Raw genomic sequence first — 22,477 nt, forward strand, 5'->3', positions numbered from 1 at the left:
AGAAAAAACGAAATTAAGCATTATAATGTCAAAAGGAAATGAGACGCGTGCGGCATACTATATTATATATAGCACGCTCGTATACATACAAGAGGATATGGCGGAGTGGCACGCGCCAGTGAGGAAATGACGACTTTTCGAGTGTAGTCGAGCGATGGTTTGGCATGCATAAAAAGTAGAGGAAAAAAATTTTAAATACAAGAGGAAGCATGTACTACCTCCTAGCGCTTCAAAGTCTAGACGCCAGTCGTATGTCAACGATCGATTGAATAAACTAGAATAATTAACCATGAAGACATATTGATGTCTTATCCCTGTATCTCTGTATTATTTAAAGAATTACGCAACTTTTTTAACTTTACTCGAAGACGCGAGGAGAATGTCATTACGATTAGACTGATTATGCTTGATTCGTCGTATTCAGAACAGCTAAGAATAAAGTGCAGTAGTTAATCATGAGCAATCGGCAAAGAGTATACTTCTATGTTTTATCAAAATGCTTATTCATACGTGACTTCCTGAGCAGCACAAAAAAATCCTTCAACTCAGATCCTCAGAACCTACAGATGCTCAAAGTTAAATTTTTAATTGAAAAAGCAACGAAGATCTCTTGCTATAAAAACAAAGCTTAACAAAACTTTCGATCGTTTTACTTAATACTTTTCAATGAGAAATCATTGGCTCTTCTTTTTCTGCTTAATTCTGATTGTTTCTAATTAAGTAATTAATTATTTTCATACTGCAGCAATTACCTGATTATAATTATTATTTTCTAGTTATAGTTTTGAGGTAATTTGTTTACCTAATATACTGCGTTAATTAATGTAAATATTAGACTTGAGGTTGTAAATAATTTACGTCTCGGAATCACGTGTAATTTTAGCATCGTCGGTTTAATCGAAAAAAATTTATAAAATAAAATAGAATTAAATTCGATTCAAAACTTAATAAAAAAATAATTATAAAAATAATTTTTTCTCTTGTATGCTTTCGCACCCACCATAAAGTGAGTCACGGCATATACACTCACGAGTGCGCGCAAGATGAAATTACTAGTGCGCCGTATCACCGATTATATTCGAATTAATTACATCACTCAATGTATACGTTACAATTCCTCGAAGGCCGAAGATAGACGATCATAGCAGGCAATTTGGAAAAGGAAAAGATAGCGCCGTGCCACCCACGCATTCGACAACGACGAGACGATCTTGCTCTTCCTTGTTCGCCGTGAATCACGTATATTATTTTTGTAATAGTTCATTACACACAGGCGAGTGCGCAGCTAGACGTTGGTGGGCTCATGCACAAGTACTCATGGGCACGCTTTACAGACACATGCAGCCTCTATATTATACGTGCTCGTGCTATGTGTGTGCATATGTATATAGAAGGCGACAGGCGCTTATGGGCGCTCGGCGCGGCCTCGAGGGTGTATGTGTATAACTTCCTCTCGAACGGAAGTTGTGCGTCGCGTGCCTGCGACAATGCTGATAGCAGCACGAGCTTTTAAGTGGCCTCGGCGCAGCGCACCATGTAGGCAAGTGAATCAGCGTTTATTATATACAGCTGCTGTGCGCCCTGTGCTCGGCTCTCTCTCTCTCTCTCTCTCTCTCTCTCGCTGTATAACTGCCTGTAGCTGTCGCTGACACGCGTCATCGTCCCTTTGCCCCGCGACAACCAGCCGACTCTCTCTCTCTCTCTCTCTACACATATAGATACGTATACATGGAAGAGAGCAGATATACACGGTTTTTAAGTAAAACGTCGAATGCACGCAACAAATTGAATTGCCGACACGGCTGCAAATATCGATACACGCGTCCGTTCATTTCATTTTTTTCTTTTTTTTCATCTCTCTATCTTCTACCCCGGCGACAACGAGTTTGATGAACTTTGTATGTAACGTTTCTGGCATTGTTCCAATTCGTTCGTTGCTCTCTTGCAACATTTCGCGCGACTTTTCAGCGTAATATATCGAATTGTTCGCCGTCATCTTTGTCGCGTGCTGTAGTCTTACACAGTTGCGCATCCATATAACGCGCGTATACAAGCGCAGCAAACATCTGCGAGGCGCGCGCCGCAGCCGTTTTTTTTCGAGAGCCGAACGAGCAAGCGCAGCGAAAAGAGTATTTTTATAATTAGTCGATTATCGCCGTCGTCGTCGTGGAGACGCGTGTCACCCGTTGCTGGAGCCCTTCTTCCGCTCTCCAAGCAGCAGCAGCAGCAGCAGCAGCGCCGTCGTTGCTACCAGCTGCCGTTTAATTTCTATTTTTGCCTTGCTCATTGCCCGCGCCTCTCTTTGAATATATATTGCCAAGTTTCAGCTCTCCTTCTCTCTTATGCATGAAGTCCGAGCCCGGAATTACTACCACCAAAACTTCTTTTGTAACTTCAACTATTGAGTAATACGAGTACTTAACGTACGTGCGATTGCAGTGCATACATAAGGCAGGTGTATGACATAATGCATACTTGTAAACATTCATAATTGTAAACGTTGGAATTTCGTCGGGGGAGAGATACAATTATGCTCACCTCTTTATGTGCGAGCTTGTATGCACCTGCCGCATCAGCTGTCAAAAAATCATGTTCTATATTTGTCAAAACTGATCGAGAGGTGAAAAGATTACGGAGCTTATCGCAGAGGTGCATGCATGCTCGCTTGTAATTTCGTAAATCAATAAAAAAGGTGTTGAAAAAAAACGTGAAAAAATAGATACATTTCCGGCGTACGTTACCTGCACTAATATGTTCTTTTCTAGCATAAATGAAAATGATGTGTAGATCCATTGTGTTACTCAGGCTCCATGTTGACCGTGTGCAAGGTACTTTCTAATTCGTACTGAACTTGAAATATATACGTGGATGCGCGCGTCAAGTTGTATAAGTTATATACGAAAAAATCGAGAGAAAAGTAGCATCTGTCCGTGTTCTCCGTTCAAGATGTTCCGATCGTTGTTTACCGATGCTAAACTAGTGGCATGCGTGCTTGTATTATGATGGCGTTTGAAAATTATCGACAAACAGATGCCGGTCAAACATAATAATGTATCGATCGAAGTGTGTCGCGTGTCCTACCGGCTCGATAAAAATTTTACAACTCGGCCGACTTCAATTTAGGGAAGCAAGTGCATTGTTATAGATATTGTCTTATAACGGACTCGCTCGGCTGCACATGTAAATGCGTCGAGTGCAGCTTTAAAGCAACCTGTTGCGAAAATAAAATGAAAAAAAAAAAAAACGCCAGAAGAAGAGGAGTCGAGCAGCGAAAATTTACGATCGTGCAGCTCGCCTCGAGAAACCTGTATTATTATGTGAAGCTGTCTGGCGATTGGTCAGCGGCACGCGCGCGCGCGCACCCATATAGCTTATAACACCTGCCCTTGCAGTATTACGAGACAGTATAGAGAGAAAGATATCTTACGGAAGCGACGATAATGCCTCCTCCTACTCCTCCTTCTCCTCTGCCTTCTTTCCGTGTTTTTTTCACTCCCGAGACAACGTGTGCATAATACACAGAAGGAACCTTGAGGCGCATTTTATACATTAATCGAGAGCAGCAGCGTCTTTATCTGGTCGTATTGGAGTCGTTTATTTTTATCGCGCTACGGATGCGCAGCCTATGTCACGAGATGCGAGTCGCCGTTGCATCCAAACAAGACCAATCGTGATATCAGAGCGATCGCAGCCCATGTCAGAGTGCAACGAGCGTAATTTACTTCGAGCGATACACGTACATAATAATGTAATGACGTTTCTTTCAATGCACGCATGCTCGTGTCATTGCTTTTGATTACATTCGTCTTCGTTCTCGGCGCGTCAGCGACCAAATTCTTTTTCTACTTTAAAGCTCATTAATCAATTTCAATAATATTCCAATGATACTGTCACGATCATGTTTTTGTTTTCTTTACGCATATTGTAGCTGAAAAACGTCTCGGTAGCGTGAAAAATCATCAGCAGCTACTGCACGAGCAGACGAGACTCTCGCCGCTCGAGGCTTCTTGTAATCGTCTCGAGACTTGGACCGATAATGGTGAGATATTACAAAGAGTTATTGAAAACAACTTTTAGCTGTGTCTCTGTGTGTCGTGTGCAATAATATATTAATTTTTTCCCCGTTTCTACTCCTGGCTTGCATCTATCTGTTACGTGTTATGAGTATGACACTACGTCCGAGCTTGATGTTTGGCTGTTTTCTTCTTATTTAATTAACTTTATTAAAAACTCCGGGTCAGTGTTGTGCATGTTTTGTGACACACAAGGAATCGTCTACAGCTTCTCGAGAATGTGGACGACAAAATCGTTAATGTAAAGATGATTGATGCAACCAAGACAGTTATTTCTCTTGAATGCGGATTTCATAGAGACGCTAGAAAAGATTTTATAATTAAATTCATATATTCCAAGACGATCATCGTGAGAATTTGATAAATCGGAGCAGATGAGACCTAATCTTTTTTTCGTTCAAATCTTCTCCAGATCAATTCGTGAATTTTTATCGTAAATCTGTGTTTCTAAATTTACACTGTAGATAGTCGAATCATGCGATTATGCACATTAGATCTACATCATTTTTTCATTGGGTACTCGAACATTTTTCCAATTTTGCACTTGCGACTCAAATTTTTGGAATAGAAAAAAGAATAGCGAACTTGATAATTGTTCCCATCTGTCATCGATGCTTAAAACTCCCGCACATCATTATTTGAAAACGTATATTTTTGCGGGGGAACGAAACGCAGGCGTTTTATTTGTATAATGGCAATAGAGCCAAGGAAACAATGAATTGATGAATTTCTTTTTAATTTCTCGGCCTGTACGATAGTCCGGAAATTTAGGGTCTTTAGGGTATAAGCACTACAGGAAGTTGATGCTTAAAGGTATACCATGCCGAAACTCGGAAGAATACGAAAGTGCGTGTAGCGTAGAACTTTTTTGTCGAGAGGAAGGATATGGAAATTAGTTGTGTGCGCGAACTGTAGGTGCAATATGTGTCGGAACGATTATTAGCATTTCTGAAGAGGTCGATGTACGTTACTGCGAGTAGCACCGAGAGTCTGTGCACGAGCTCTGTGTGAACCTACTGTGAAACGTAATACGATGGGAATTTTTCTCGTGAGATATTTAAAAACTAATGAAATACACATACGAAAGAAATAAAATTTTTCTGTACGCACCTCAAAAACTGCCGCTGACCTAGAAAATTACATTAAACGCATACTACAGTGCGCGTTCGACACCTATGTGTCCTGCAATAGCAAAAGAGATGGGGTATGCGTCTTCTCAGGAGCATGAAAACGTGCGCCTCCGTCTAGTAAAAAGCTTTATGTGCCTAGCCGTGGCATTGAATTCAGCAGAATCACTCGGGCACGCTTATTTTTCCCTGGCCATATAGAATAAGAATAAATTCGTCTCGCGCATCATCGAGTGCGCTGGCGCGTGATCGTTTATTTCATTTCGTGTGGGCTGGAGAAACGATTCAGGACAAAATCGACCACATTTGAAAGCCACGCGGACAATGAGAGTATCAAAGATTTCGATCTTATGCGTACTGTGTGCGTCTGGTTTTACAGACCACCGACGACTTTGTGTCATGTGAATGTTCAAATTTGACATTAAGCGCACCGCTCAATATACCCGATGAAAAATCATGTCTCGCGAGCACCTGATGACACGAGATCGCTCTTATTACGTACATCGAAAATTTTCATCTCTCTGCCCGCGCGTGCCCTGTTATTATTATCATTATCACATGGAAGTAATGATACTATGCGAAAAGAAGTAGGTATACTTGTGGCGCATCGATGTGAAACTGCACCTGTTTTTAGCCCAATGCATATACAAGCAGTGTATATGCACAAGGTGCAGATGTTCTTATACCTTCGCATCTCTTCGCACACGAAGCAGCGGCGACGACGATAATGACGATGGTGGTATTGTGGTGGTGGTGGTGGTAGTGTAGCCAAGCTGCACACCTTGAATGATTTTCACCTGTTACCATTTCTTCTCTCTCTCTCTCTTATTATTTTTATATTCTTTTCAAAAACACCGATTATGTTTACGTGTTATAGAACGGTGGTAGAGAAAAAAATGATTAGCCAGGATGAATCGCCCGGGCGATACTAATACAGCTAGCGATCGCGTTCTTATTTGTTTGTTTGTTTTCTTTTTTTCCTTTCCATCGCGGACGTCCGGAAGAGGATGGTATAATTACATTAGTACAGTCATTGCGCCCGCGTATTTGCGCCATTACTTCTATTTGCCGCGTATAACTTGTATGATATTCCTCCGGTTGAATTAACAATTGACATTTGCGAGAAAATTCATCAAAAGAACCGTAAAAACAACAGTACGCAAACCCGAACGACTTTCATCCGGTTGCTCCGTAGTGGTCATCGTTATTATTATCATTGCAATATCGCCATTGTCTCTAAGCATTTTTGAAGAAAAAAGAATAAAATTGCAACAAAAATAAAAGGAGACGAAGAACGGGCACGTGCTCGATAGACCGCAAACCACATGGCCCTCGTGCATATATGCCGGCTATACGGTATACTGATACCGACTGACGCGTGGCTACATTATAATATTATATATATCGTATATACACGAATGAGCAGACCCGCATCTTGTTTTTGCTTTTTTACTTGCAATTTTTTACGATGGTCACCAGTTGGTGCTGCAGCGCGCGTTTTTCTATTGTGTATACGTTCATTTATCGTTTTTTTCTTTCTTCAAAAAAAAAAAACGTTAGCTTTTTTATTGCATCGAAATCGAATGATCTCCTCTCTCTCTTCTTTTCTCTCTCTCTTACCCGGCCCTCGAGTATATAATGTTCTCTTTTCGTTTATACACATATAAGCACATGACATGTATTTATACGCGCATATATAATCAAGGAGTCTGGTCTTGCGTATAATGTACTGTTTGTCGCATTTAACTCGAAGTCCGTGCGAGCAACTTCCTAAACGTACTTGTCGCATCTTACAAGCAGTTTTTGTCATTCATCCTGGCCAACCGTTCTCTTAACAAGATGTGTATATACAAATACCCAAGCTCTCTTGCTCTCTGGCTATATGCAAAGTCGATTATATTATAGTCTCTGGCCCCTGGGCCGAACCGAGAATTTGTCCTGCTTTGCGTGAAAAAAAGGTTTCAGTCTTGACGATTGCTTCAACGACGAGCTTTGTTTATCTGAAAAATAAAACAAAGCTGAGTATACATAGCGCATAACGCCGTGGCACCGACGATTTTCGGCTTATTTATACGAGAAAGAAAGAGAAAAGTAATGATGGCTCATTATAGCAAGCGTAATTATACCTTCTCAGCTCGAATTTTATACATTATATAAATGTTGTAACATTGAATTAAGTGTATTTAAACATTTTCATGTGTACACAACGCCAGCCGGTGACATTATATGTGTTTATAAGCCTACTGCAATTATGCATCTCTCGTGAGCGTAGACTAAATATACGGAGCAGCTGATGCTGTGCCTCTGTCCGTGTTTGTATGTGTGCGAGTGTAACATGTACACGCGCTCGCGTGCAGCTGCGGCGGCGGCGTAGTTACTTTGTCGCCTGCCGTTTTTATTTCGGATACACGAAATTTTCGAAAAACGAGCTCGAGGATATAGAAATTTTTTTCAAAAATTCGTTTGCATAAATATTAATATTCATAACCGGAACTTGGTGGTTAGCGCGAAAGCCTTCATTATGATCATAGAATCCATCATTAACTTAATGCCTTATATATATTGTTGCAGTCATATAGAGAAAGACTTTTCTATTAAAGCCTAATGATTATACCTTCTTAGTCTTCAAGCCTTTCCTTTTAATAGGAAAGAAATATTATTAAACATTTTTGTATTAACTTCCGCTTCAATGTAAGTTTATTGTTTTTTACTTATCCTTCCTATTATAACTGATCATACATTTGCCGCGAAGACACATCCCATTTTTCGTAAAAGCATTGATAATTCAATACACGAAATTCGAATAGAAAAATCAACAGGCTTGTAAAATAACGTGACCCCCTCGTTGGCATTGTTCATTGCTCTAAAATCGGATAAACGACTCTGTTCGCAGCTTATACTTTTTAAAAAGCATCGCGCATATCTAGAGATGTGATCCCCAAGTGTATACCCGCACTCTACAGTATACATTTCTCTCTCTCTCTTTGCCACTGCAACCCCAAAAGTTGGCTCTCCTCCATATACGCATACAATGCGCGTATATTTTTATTTCCGATTTCCAAGAGACACAAGCGCATCTGTCACCATCCCCCTCGAGCTCGACTTAAAAATCCGAAAAAGAAAGAAAGGATAAAGCTACGCAGGAGAGCCGTGACAACGATGCGTCGCGAAAAGGAATACTTCCTTGCGAACTATGCCTATGTGTTTTTTTTACAATTGCAGCTAGTTCTCGCTAGTTATTTGGTCGGACGATTTGAAAATATACAAGTCGGACTGCTCATGTCTCTATGCGTGAAACGCAGTACACATCATACTATGTGCAGCGCGCGCGGTGCGTGCGGAATATGACCGATCGCGCACCACAGAGTTCACGCCCGAGCACGGCGCTGATTGACGTGAATTGAGCTCTTGGAATTGACGCGTGGGTGTAATGCGCGCGCCCGAGCGATCGCACAGAATTCGCTGCGCTGAATTGAACGCAGTAATGAGATGATTGACGATTCTCCGTGGGCAATTGTTGTGTGCGTGTACGCGCATTGCCTCCTCTACTCTCATACCGATGATTTTGACAATTTCTTCATCCGATATTTTAATATTCATTGAATTGTCTTGATAGAAAAAGAGCAACATTCCTTTTATCGGAACGACGTTTTTTAACTGTTGAAAAAAAACAAGAACTACAATAAAATTAACCGACAAGGCTGTAATTGTCGTTAAACGCTCACGTGAGTTTTTGAATTAATCGAGACGATCAACGTGGATAATTCTTGTCGAGTATTTCATCCATGAATCGTTGCTGCTGATTATTTTTATAACATTTACGGTATAGATGCTTTAGGAAATAAAGTATGATGCATAAAAAAAATACATACAATACCGTGACATTTTCTTGTTCCAAAATTACAGTATTTTAATGTAACTCTGAGGGGGAAAAAAGAACGATACAATATTTTTACTCCTGTTTTGTTTCAAGTTATGTTCTTTTCTAGTTATTTAAAATTATTAAATATTACGGTACACTTTTCTCGCGCAACGTCATTATTAACGCACATGAAGATTAAAAGAAAGAAAGGCAGCGCGTGGCTGAACTTCCTGCGAAATACACACTGCAGTGGCTTTAATTAGCGTAAAAAGTTAGAAGATAAAAAAAAATTACGCGATGGCATCGTGGCAAAAATGAACTCCCTTGGAGGTACATTTTGCTAAGTACATGGGCGGTCGAACAGCAGCAGCAGTAAGAATAAGCAGCAATGTATACACATTTATGTTTATGTTTATTCGAGAGGATCGCAAGTGGAAAAGAAGTACGATAGTGTACATCCGGATATAAGACTCGCTGAGCGCATCTCCGCTTCCTTAGCCTTCAGTGAAATTTACTTCCAAGACTTAGCAATGCACAAATACATGTACAATAAGCGCACGCACTCGGTTGTTGAACCCTTTCTTCTGTTCATCTCTTTGGGCGACGAGCAGCGAGAAAACAGAAATGAAATGGATTTTTTCTTCAAACGAAAAAACGAACAATTCGCGCTACGGTATTTATAGAAGCAGAACACAGAGGCCCGTACCGTTACATCTTGATTTCGTTCGCACGACTACTGTACGTGTGCGACTGTGCGCCGCCGTTTTCTTTTTCATTTAACGCTCGCGCATGTATACGGTAAAAGACACTGCTCTCGTCGTTGACGATTTTAACATGGCTATAAAACAATTTTAACTTTTACGCCGGCAAAAAAATTTTCGCCACCTTTTATTTTTGTTGACGTATGAGTGAGCACGTATCAACGCGCCGATCGGATCGTTGCATGCTGCAGGCTTGTCAGGCTTACCCACTCGTCGCGTCGTCAGCTGTCTATAAAAAAAGCTATTATGCCAATAATGAAAGAGAATGAAAAAATAGAAAATCCAACCCATCGAGCATCGTCGTGCCGATGTGCATTATTATATTGGTCCACTGCAACCACCCACCCACTTCTCCGAGGCGTAGTAATACAATCTTGCAAGGCGTGGTAGGTAGGTCCTACGCTGCAGCGCCACACGCACATACACACACACACACAGACACACACGGGCGAGCGAGCGTCGTCGCTAACTTCCCTCGTGTATAAAAGTCTCGTGCTCGTTACATCCGTTTCCGGTTTTCTGCGCACATCTGCACGTACGTACGCGTATTCGAGCATCGTCGCGTCTATGCATGACAGATGCACTTTTTCTCTTTTGCCAATAGCCGATTCACCGTCGCCACCATCGCCGCCGACGACGCCGATGCGCGTATCACTCTCACTATACATAGAACATACTAACTTTGACGCGTACGAGATTGGATGCGATCTGATTTTTACGATAGCCATGGCGCAGTGAAAGTTTGCTACTGCTGCACTTTCAGTGGCTCACCATCAAACTCTTTCATCCGAGTTTTCTAGTAACATTTTGCTGACGAGAAAGTCCATATCGTTAAACGTGTGGCTCGCGCGCAGTATCGCGTCGATTGATTTTTCGCGCGGTTATCGCACTCTTTTGTGCGCGCATACCTCCGATGAAGATACCTGATGTAATTCACGTACGACCGTCCAGCGATAATTAAGCACGTCAACGAGCTATACGTAGGTTTAAAAAAAAGTTTATGCTGGAAAATCATCTTTTCTTCGAGTAGGTCTCGGTCGACGAAAAAAAAGGAAGAAAAAATTAGCATATCCCGCGTAGACGGAGCGAAAGAACCATGAACGAACTGCTGATCATCGCTCGAGTCCGGATTTCCCTTTGTCCACTTTTTTTTTCTTTTTCGAGCGAGCCAAGCATGTCGCCGTTTCCTTTGTATAAGAATACACGTATGCACGCACTGCATGCGTACATAGTGCATGCTTCTCTCATGCAATACACCTACATGAACTTGTGACGTATGTGTATATAATACTTGCGCGATCAGCATGTGTTTTTTTTTTAAGAAAAAGAGAAAAAGTTTCTTACGATAACCGCGAGACGCGCGTCTGACACGAGCGACACGTGTGCAGCGCATTACAGTACAGCCGTCGGGCTGGTTCCGTTTTCTTTTTCGCGGTTTCGACGCTTTTGTTCACAAACTCGCGTTGCAGCCCCTGTGCGATCATCGTTATTAACGGAGCTCAGTTACGTTTCTTTTCTGGGCGACAGGTGCATAAGTACCGATATTTGCAACGTGAATTTATAAAAAGCACACTTGCATCCAAAGAATTGTCATATTATGCGTTCGAAATGTTTATATCGAAGAAACAATTAAGTTTCTATTTTAATAAATTGGCCGACGAAAAAAACAGAAGAAACGAAATGAACTTTGGAATTCGGCCGAGTAAATATAAACACTCATTGGGGAAGAATCACGTGAAACACGCGAGCTGGCTGCGCTAATGCGTATAGAAAATTTATACTTGCGTAATCATCGTGGACATTTTTACGAGGGAGATTAACCAAGCGTCGATGATAAAAACAGAACGAGAATGCGCGAGCGCGCGATCGAATGCAGTTCGGCGATAAAGAAAGAGAGAGAGAGAGAGAAACGTTGTTTGTTTTCGCCCGATCATCGTGACGATGCGCAGTATAGTGGCAGTTCAGCGACTGCAGCACATAGCCCAGAGCAGAATAATTCTCGCGCGCTTTTCTCGGCTTCAGTTTTCCAGCCGTACGTCCTGTGCCTCTTACAAGTACGCATAATAGTCGTCGTTATTAATGAACCCACGCGCGTTCTTTTGAGGATTTTTCGCGAGTGCTCGGCCGAAGGGTTCAATTCGTCGACATGAAGAACCGCCAGAGAGCCGATGTTAAAATGATCAAATACAACGTAGTTGCTGTTGCTGCTACCACCGTCGATAATAACAACGATTCACGCACGTTTTTATTTTGACTGTTTTCTCGCAATTTTTCAATCGATTACTCGATAGGAACCTTATCGCCTTCCCCTTTAATACATAGTAGTCCGCAGCAGTCGCGTTTGCGAACGGAAAATTAACAGCATCTCGATCGCGCAAAAAAGTAACATAGATTTAAGCGAAATACGTCCCTTGACTATTTCTCCTCGGCTTTCTGTCTTCATATGCTTTGCTCCATAGATCTTTTCGCCGAATCGTCCGTTGCGCCGCTCTCGAAACAATTTTTCTGTGTCAAGGCCCCAAGGTCGATGGTGCGATGTCGCCTCGATCGCCCCTGAGCGAGAAAGAAATGAAACGTACGTTATACTTTCTTCTCTTCCATCCGTGAACGGACCTTCGTACTCTCTTCGTTTTATACATTCGCGGCTTGAGTTTTTAGCTCAGTTCTCGCGCACAATACTAGACAACGTGAGGTTAGAAATTCTGCTGCTTACAAAGCAACGAATTGCAATCCACTGTAGTTTTCACTTTCGCGCGAATCTGTTTTTTCGGCCCCGAGAGAAATCATGGTGGGAGGCAACAGAGGTGGTGGCCGTCGCCGAAGACGAGGTCAAAGCAATGATAACCCTGGTCCTGTTGTTGAGCCGAATTCTGCAGCTAGCGAGAGGAAGGTTAAACAAAGGCGAAGGCATCAGCAGAGAAGGAGAATGAACGCAAGACGCCATCACGAATCGGTCCAACCAATACAGCAAATAGAACAACAAGCTGAGCAACAAGTAGCGAGTAAGCTTATTTATTCTTTTCTTTTTTTTGCAAATGCATTTTATATTGCGATGATATTTTGTAATGCAATTTGATATACTTAAATTTCTTAAGTATTCAATGAAATTTTAAGACGTCGTCAAAGCTAAAAATAGGGAAAGAATAAAAAACCAAAAAAATTCTATAAAATATTCTTTGTCTTCTGTAAAAATTTAAATATTTTACATATTTGTATACAATGGATAAATATTCACAAGTTCTGAAGCATAAAAATGATATACAACCTTTGCTATCTTATCTTTATTTACTCAAAATTTCTCGTAAATAAAGGGGAAAAAACAGAAAAAAATCGGGTTCGCACGGTTGATCGTGATTCTCAAGCCTATCGCGTTTCCTAAATTTCCATCTTAAATGCGTGTGGTCGCGGAAGAAAAGATCATAAGTAGGCATGTCATATGACAGACTTCCGCTGTATTTGTTTTTTCTATTGGAATGGTAGGAAGATGCACTGGAGTACCACGTGCCGTTTAGTTAAAGATCCAGTAGTTATTATTATTCTTCTTCTTATTTGACGTTTGATACTGAATTTTCGAGAAAAAAAGCTGTGAATTTGGAGGAGGAGCACTTGAAGTTTAAAATACATCCTATCCGGAGCTCGATCTCTACAGCACGTAAATGAGCTCGTAATAATGCGCCATAATGGGTCCTAATTATAAACACGATCGCTCAGTTCGGTACGGTCACAAAAAAGAGTCAAGTGACGTTCGTTGTATTGATAATCTAAAGCGATCCTAGTATCGACCCTTTTCCCATTTATCTCCATGCCCATATTAGCAAACTAACAAGGGGACAAGGTCAAAGAATCAAATATGCGTATACGCCAACACCTGGATAATAGGGATGTATCTCCCCCTATCATTGTTACGCACGATAATAAGTTTTTTTTACTAGAGCGAAGGGAGAAGCTAATACAGTCTTTGTCACGTGTTTACACTCGCTTTTATAGATTATGTAGATGTGATAGATGCATAATGTGGGTCAATTTCCACTTGTATAGAGTCAAAAAAGTCATCATTGTTAATTTTCAATTGATGTTATATTTTGGATAGGAGCGTCGAAATTGAATCCAAACTTTAGCGGTACTTTTTGCAAAGATTTTTTAATTGACTCTGAATTTTATTGTCACAAGTAAAATTAAACAATCGCTAATTTGAAGTTGACGCTTATAAAAACTTTTGAAGCGCTAAGTATATCGTAACTGCGAGCGAGAGTAATTTTCACATGTACATTTAAATATACATAGAAAAAAAATAATCAGGAAGAGACTTATTTTCTCATGCAGTTCGTTCCCAGCATGAGAGACAGGTGTACAGATAATTAAAAGTCAATTTTTGACCTCTCGGTAGTGTTTGGGAAAATAATTTGAGAAAACACGAGTGTCCGCAACGTCCGTCTATTTACGTATAGATACGCAAATGAATTCCTACATATAAAGTGATATAAATATTTTCAAAGACTAGAAACTGAAAGAAGAGAAGAAACGAGTCATGTGCGCGCGAGCTAGGCTTGATCTAGCGCGGGAATGGGACGTCCCGAGCAAGTAGGGTCCCATGAAAGAGACTCGAGCGTTGCTGGGAAAAAGGCCGCTCACTCGGACTCTGTACCGTATTATAGCTTGTGTGCGATAGCTCTCTGGCTCATGTGCTATACCTACTGCCGCTGTTACGTGTACCTAGACATAATATACTTTCCAAGACTATGGGAAATAGGCAAAATTGGCGAGTTAATGCAGAGTCGAAGGTGCGCTTCGACGAGATACCAATCTTCCCACCAGATTTCTCCTCGAAAAACAAGCGATGCCAATAGAGCATTTAAAAAGATGGATGATGCCGTCGATCAATGAAATGATTGTTTTGTATCTTTTAACAGTGACGAGTTGCCTAATAGATCGGGTATTGAGTCTGTATGATCGAGGCTCTCGGGCGCACGGATAATCACGATAAAAATTTCGGATGCATTTAGTTTTTGCGGCACGGCTACCGTACACCATCGATCAGGAGCAGTAGAGAATCGTACCGTATCTGTAATCCGACGTGTACGAGCGGATGCATGTTTATCATATACACGGCCAATTCAACATCTCGCATTACCTATCACTGTCACGTTTTCTTGTTTTATCGCGTCGCATCGTACGGATATACGTATTTGATACGCGCGTGCCTCCCGTATAGCGCATACATATACATGCAAAATACTGTACGCCGAGCTGCACCGGCGATGTATATACCTTTCTTATATATATGCAGACACGATATATATATAGCGTACACAGCGCACGAGCGAAATAACATTTCGCTCCTCGTACATGTGCAGCTCCATATAATAATGCATACTCGATGCGCAACAGCGAGAATGATTTTCAAGCGTCGATGGCAACTTTTTTTTCCGAGCCGATACCCAACGCGCACGCCTCGATCGAATTGCATTTTCTCTCTGCCTCTCGCCCCGCTGCGATCTCGAGAGTGTGCGAGAGTCGGACAATAGGCGCGCATAATGGGGAAAAATCAAAAAAGTATCCTCGTTATTCTTCACCCGCGCACTTATACACGGGCGACATGCGTGGCTATTGTACGTCTATGGCAGTGTAATAATGTGCGCCGCGCGAGGGCTGCTGAGGCGTTTCGGAGTTTTGTGCACGCGTCCAGCTATCCCCACCATATAGGAATTATCGGCACGCGCCGCATCGAACGAATTTCCACCCATGCCATATATGCCGAAAAAAAAAGAAAGAAAGAGATGCGTGCGTTCTGCTGCTATATAATATTATATAGCAAGGGGTCATGCGGAGGGAGAGCGAGAGAGGAGGCAGCAAAACGAGAGAAGCCGGCTGCTGCTATTCAGGTATATAGGTATAGGTGTACCGAGGAGAGAGAGAGAAAGAGAGAGTGTGTGCATATACACTCACACTCACACACACACCTGGTACAGACGGTAGCAGCTGCCCTTTGATCGGCGCCCGCTGTCAGCTGGCGTAAAAGCGGCAGCAGCCAAAGCTTCTTCGGCCGGCTCGCTCGGTAGCGGCGCAAGTCGGAGAGCTGCGCGACGGCGGCGGCGGCGGCAGCAGCGCAAGCCAAGGCAGGGAGTTTCTGCGGTGGTGGGAGACGGAGTAACAGCGGATTGGTCGCTGGCTCGCGCGCCGTTCGGATACAGATGGATCGTAGGGCGAGCTTCAAGCTCAGTCAGACCAAGTCGCTCGAACCGACAACAAGCAGCCGCTCCGCGAACATACAACGGTCAACGTGGAGTTGTTGTCGAGCTGCTCCCAGTGTCATCCCCCGTTTCGTCGAGTAGTAAGTCGTGTCCCTCGATTTGTAAAATAAAGTGTCAGTGAATTGAAAATGAATCAACTGTGAATAATTGCCGAGATCCGTCGACAAATAAAAAATAATAAAGCAAAAGTGTTGAGTTTTCGTTCGCGATCAGAACACGTCTAACAAGAAGAAGTAAATATAGCAAGTATGGGTGTATCAGAGTGCGCGATTCGTCAGCAACCGAGTGGTAAACTGCACCACCATCACCAGCACCCTCATCAGCATCCCCATCAACAGCAGCAGCAGCAACAACAACAGCAGCAGCAGCACGCGTGTCATTGTTGTGCTCACGCTGGGCCGGCCACCACGACGACCGCCACGACTGTGGTCGTTCAGCAGAGCGCCGGTCATCATCATTATCATCATCAACATCACCCGGCGGGATCTGCCCACGTCCCCTCGGTGCATCATCATCCGCACAACTCGCATCATCATCATCATCACGTGCACAAATCGTCGTCCCATCATCACAATCACCATCATCAGCAGCAACAGCACGAGGTCGTTGTTCAACACAACAACAACAACAACGACACGCACATCTTTGCTCCGATCAAAAGCAAGATGAAGGTGCTGAAGAAGTTGAAGAAAAAGATGGGATTAGGAGGTAGGCTTGACGTTGTTTTATTTCCCACCTCTTTTGCATTAGCCGCCCGTGTATGTGTACGAAAAAATGTATACGCTCCGCTGTATATTACTCGTGTGCGTGAATTAGTGAATCAGTGCAAAAATACGTGCGTAGTTGGAGCTGTTATTTCGCAAACAAAAAATTTATATTAGCACACACACAAGTACATAAACAGCGTACGTACGTATACAGGCGGCTACTTTCTTTTTCGCGAACGGCAATAATAAGGCCGAGTTGAACTTTCGCCGAGGAAAGTTTCGATCCGGCGTCTTTAGAAAATTTAAGAGCTTTTCGAGTCGAGTTTAATGTACGTTATAAGTTTGCGTTGCGTATTATAATGCGTCTTTGAGTGTGCCTAACGATATATAGATATATAGGCACAGACTGACGGGGATATATAGTTTCGTTTCCGGCACAGTTCGCCCTTGCAACGGAAGCGATGAAAAAAACACTCTTGGTAGGTTCGTTATAATTCCCCCTTGGCTTCTTACTTATTCTTTTCTGCGAGATATCTTCAACGACATTGAAGCTTTGTGCCGTGTGGCCTGTATACCTGTGTTGGTATATACGTATTTGTGTATGTACCAGCGCAGAGCACTCAATAGCCGAGTCATAGCTGTTAAAAATGTGCAAATTCTCATGCATCGCCGAGCGAGCCGTGGCTTTAAACAGAATAACACGGCATAAACAACGACGACTCGGCCGCGTAATACTTTCTAATCCGCGAACGCGTGCACATACACAACATTGTACAGTGCAGTATAGAGTACGAGCATGCAGATAGCGCGCTATGTAGCGGGTGCGAGAGGTGCACATATAGGATTTTCCTTGGCCAATTCGCCGCGCGCACTTTTGTCTTTCGCAATTGTTTGCCTCGTGCGCGCTGGCAGCAGCGTTGCATGATGCATTAATGCATGCTCTATACCTGTGTGCGCTATGGCTGCTGCAACGACAACAACGAACTACGTCTCGATGTCCTATTTACGTATATGCACGCTTTGGAGCGCACAAGTTTTTCCTTTGTTTATTCCGATCGATCGGAGCTTAAAGGGTGTCAGTGTACCGTTGTTCGTGTTGTATCTCTAGCCTATCTGCGCCTTATCGCTTTGGCCCTTTTTAAAAGTGCACCAGGAGAGATAAATCTCGAGCCCCGCGATGTTCACCCGTGTGTATTGAGACACTCGAGTGTGCAGGCGTATACGTAGCAGTAGCTATAGACGCGATACACCACACTCCATACATGTGCGAGAGATGTAGCTAGAGAGTCTAGGCTAGTAGCCCCTGCAACTTAGGCACCCCCGTCATCCACCCGCGCTCGGAAAAACATCCAACTGTAAGGCGAGATAGAGAAAGAGAGAGAAGCAGAGAGAGAGAGAGAGCGGCTTTAGAAAACGACGCGTCGAGAGCCGCACCGGTCGACTGCTACAGCCTATAATTCAACTAATATTTTCTATCGACCCATGCTGCGCCAAGCAATATATACATCGTATAAAAGCAGCAACAGCAGCCAATAGATAACGAGCATCATCCACTGCGCGGCTATCTCGTACTGCATTTGCGGCTTATAATACGTCTTATCGTATATACCTGCAGCAAATTCGTGACGTAAGGATTTGGCCGCAGGTAAACATTGTAAATATCGCTTCTCTCGTGCACCGAGAGCTTATACGGCAGCAGCAGCAACAACAACAACAGCACGCGACGATGGAAATATATATCCGTGCAACGACTGAGAAACCGGTTTCTTCTTCTCAGGATCATCAGCTGGGCAGATTCTCCTCGGCTCCTTTTTCCCTCTGGCCTGCATCTCATGCAGCCTCGCTGTAATCCTTCGGCTGCTACTTCTCTTTTTCTTTTTCATTTCTTACTTCTTCTTATGCCTCCTCTGCTGCTGCTGCTGCTGCTGCTGCTTCTCACGTACTTATATTCGCGAGAAGGTAGAAGCGCAACAAAGACTGCGCGGAGTAGAGAAGCTACACGTAGCCGAGAGAAAGACAGAGAAGCCCACGATGACTGCCCGGCCGAAGGACAGGAAACGGAACCAAAGTTTACGCGTTCGCGCACACAGGTGAAGGGCAATCGGTGCGTTTCGTTATTTAAGCAGCGAGAAGTGACATTTCCTCGTGTGTCGCCACCGATCCCTGCTAGGTTTTGGCATTGTAGACTGGTTATTCGTGAGCCTATAAAATAGACTGTATGCCTCGCGAGATTTACATGTCAGCTGTTGAAAGGAGAAAAAAAAACGAAAAAATTAAAACGTCTCTCGTCTATTATAGGCGCGTCTCCAAGGGACATACGCACACCGCCTCCGCGATACATACGGAGCTATCTCGTATGGTGCGCGAGAGAGCACATCTTGGCCCCTTTTTTAATGGACCGACGACTGACTTTTTACTAAGTGCTTAGGCTCTATCGCTCTCTGGGGTCGCGCTCGAGTTTGCTCCATAATGGAACAAATGTCGCTATCCACTACTGCTGCTCCTTCTATTTCGCTCCGATGATAATACCCCGATGATTCGCCACTGAGTTATAAAAAACACACACCCGCACGACGTACAGCGCAGGTCTTGCCACTTGAGGCAACGCATGCAAAGTGCACGTATATACATATTCAAAAAAGGGAAACAGACTTGCAACGTCCGGCAGGAAGAGCAAGTCGAAAAGCGATAGCCTGCTTCCTGTCTTTTTTCTTCGAGACACGCATGTCCTTATGTATCTGTGCACTTGTGTGGATGTGCCCCGAATAATACACGGCAAATATGCAACTTTCGAGAATCAAAACATTTCTGGCCAATTAAAGGGCCTTTCATTTTGGAGCAGTGTAACGCCACGCTCCGAAGCGTTGACCCCAAGTTCAAAGACACGATATCTCAAGGAGTGAACGGCGTTACGCATGTGAGCTCGCTATCTCGTGACATTGATCTAGATAGTAATTTTTCGGCACTGCTTGTTTCTTTAACTACCCGAGGAAGTCGAGCGATTTCACAAAAATAATAACGCTGCTGCTCCTCCGCACGCATCGTGGGAATGTTGAACGTCAAAAATCTAGATTAAAGTTTGACAGAAGCGAGAGCGTGCACGAGCGCGTACGACGTCGTAAGGTGCTCCCGAGTCTTGTCGTTGCTCTGGTAATCCACAGTTTCGAGTAGAGTTGAAATAAAAACATACAGCACACAGCCTAGCGGAAGAAAATGAGCATAAGTGCGCTCATAAAGTCCATAAGAAACAAGTATAATATATTTCTCTTTACGACTCTCTTAGCGCTTTATCTACTGCTACCGCTTCGTTTACATGCAAAACGATTCTTGAGTACCTTACTCACTTTCATCTTATTCCATGGGCATCGCAACTGCATAATATCTCTATATTTCAGTTTTATCTTTAAAAAAACATTTCGCCTCGAATTTTTTGCCAAGTTTTTATTTAAAAAAAAAAAAAGGAATAAAAAAAAGCAACACGAAAAAGGACAGAAAAAGAACGTACGGCAATTTGTTCTCTTTCTGTGTGCATTTGACCCGGGCAAATGAAAATTAGCATGCAGCGCATAGGCAGAGGCAGGCATCTCTCTCATTCGGCTGCGCGAGGATACGTATGTATGATATATATACACGTATATATGTATGCGTACTGCCTGACAACAGCACTCTACCACTGGCAGTGTGCGGCGTCGATGCTGGTGGCTGGTGGAGGTGGTGCTGCTGCTCCTGTCTCTGGGCACTCGTTGCTACCGCCTGCCTGCCTTTGGTCCTGCCTCGTTCGCTCGCTCTCCGTACGAATGCACATATACATCTATAGGTCTACACGTAAATTCGAGTCGATCGATACAGCCTCCTATATATGAGCGTCTAGCTATCTCACTCGCACCCCCATGCAGTCACTGTACGAGTGCGCGTTGGCGCTGGGATGGCGAGCGCGCGGGGGTGCGAATTCCATGGGGGCGTTCAAACGAGTCTCCTCTCTCGCTCGCTCGCTCTCTCTCTCTCTCTCTCACTTGGCTTTGCATTTCGCTAGTGACAGTTCGCTTTGTCAAATATTTAACGGCGCTGCGCGCGGCTCCGCACTTCGTGCGATACGTATCGACTGCGAGCGAGCGCAAAAGCACTGCAACGCGCAGCGCAGATTTTGCAAATAAATAATTTTTTCGCAAACTCTCGAGGAGCATAAAAAATGTTCTAATCACCTCGTTCTCTCGCTTTGTACACGTACACATGCACCGGTAAACACACCGGATCGTAATATGTGTACGTACGATCGCTCGTTCGCTCGCTCGCTTCCCCTACCGGTGCGTTGGCTCCGCTCTTTGTTCGCTCGGAAGCTACCCTGTTGGAATTTTCGGGGACGTATAAGGGCGGCATACGCATACACATGCAGACTGGAACGAACGAGAGAGCGAGAGAAAGCGTCAACTATATTGTTGTACAGGCCAGTGCAGCCACATATATAGTGCTTCATCGCCCCTCTCTAACCCTCATTTTCAAGGGGACCAGGTGGCTGCTATGCTGCTGTTGTCGCGCTTACGTATCGCGGGACCGTTGGCTTAAAAATTCTCTCTCTCTCTCTCGCTCTTTTTCTCTTGCTTGCGCGCACCCGTACCGACGCACATCCATCTGCCTTTTGCTCGATTCTTTTTCCGTCCCTTGTAAATATACTTAGCAACTGACGCTCTCGATCCTCCTATATATACGTACTAGGCATTCTCCCTTATTCGTTCATTCTCTCTCGCGCGCGAGCATCCATATTATGTACGTCGGGGATCGCTTTAATTAAAAATGAAAACTCGGAGCAGCGTATGTTTTACCAACAAATTATAATTTCGACCCAGATCCTTGGCTTGGCGCACCGCATGCATCCAGTATGCAAACATTGGCAAATTGCGCGTTTACGTAGCAGTATACAGTTCTTTGCGCTCCGTGCGCTCTATCGCGCTTAGAACTTGCAGTGCGCTCTTAGACGCGCGATCCCGACAGAGAAAGACAGAGAGAAGGGGCATTAGGGTTCGTTGCACCTACACCGCGGATCAACAGAGAGAAAGGCCTCGAAGCAAAACGGCCGTAAGGATACACTCGCACACATGGAATAGATAAAGGTCAATCCTAACAAGCTTCTCCACCTCCTCTCTATTCTCCTCCTCCTCCTCCTCCATCACCTTTCTTGAATCCTTTTTGTGTTGCCTTTGAGCCATCATCTCTCACTTTCGTATCTCTCGTATACACATAGTTGCGAATACACGCAACACTTGATTCGTTCTCGAACTTATAACCCAATGTGAAGATAAAAAAAAAAGAAAAGTAAAAAAGCCGAGTGGAGAAGAAGGAGAGAAGAAGCAGCCGCGCCTTTGTGTTGATAGGCCGCGAATATCTGTACGTGTGCTCGTACGGCTGTGTGAGTAAGTTTATATACGCTCGGCGTGTACGTGAGTATGTTACAGCGCTCCCCCTTGCTTTATACTCGTACGCAGGCACACCAACACAGAGGCATAGGGACACGTATAGGGAGCAAAGTGAGCGGCTGCGGCGGCGGCGGCGGGGCCATACTGCAGAAACGGCAACAGCAGCTGGTGGGACCTTCTCTCTTGTACACACATAGGTTGCTATACATAGACACGAGCGAAAGTAAGCTTGTGTGCGTGTGCCTGTAAGCAAGCAGGCAGCAACAAGCAGCAGCAGGCCTGGCA

The 22,477-nt window shown here is 43.6% G+C and overlaps 1 protein-coding gene across 4 annotated transcripts in view; it reads left to right on the forward strand.

The window, feature by feature from the left end:
- LOC106648983 (protein neuralized) overlaps positions 1-22,477 on the forward strand; it is a 62,684-nt gene that overhangs the window by 33,082 nt on the left and 7,125 nt on the right. The window contains exon 1 of one of the 4 annotated variants that reach the window (XM_014366227.2): positions 11,814-12,825. The exons of 2 other annotated variants lie outside the window; for them this stretch is intronic. In XM_014366227.2, the coding sequence (XP_014221713.1) occupies positions 12,609-12,825 (217 nt within the window). In that variant the 5' untranslated portion in view covers positions 11,814-12,608. Of the gene's footprint in view, positions 1-11,813; positions 12,826-16,040; positions 16,783-22,477 lie in introns of those variants that run through there. One more of the 4 variants, XM_014366226.2, reaches the window with a different exon arrangement.

This window comes from Trichogramma pretiosum, unplaced genomic scaffold, assembly GCF_000599845.2.
Source record: "Trichogramma pretiosum strain Unisexual culture from Peru unplaced genomic scaffold, Tpre_2.0 scaffold33, whole genome shotgun sequence".
NCBI classification, from domain to species: domain Eukaryota; kingdom Metazoa; phylum Arthropoda; class Insecta; order Hymenoptera; family Trichogrammatidae; genus Trichogramma; species Trichogramma pretiosum.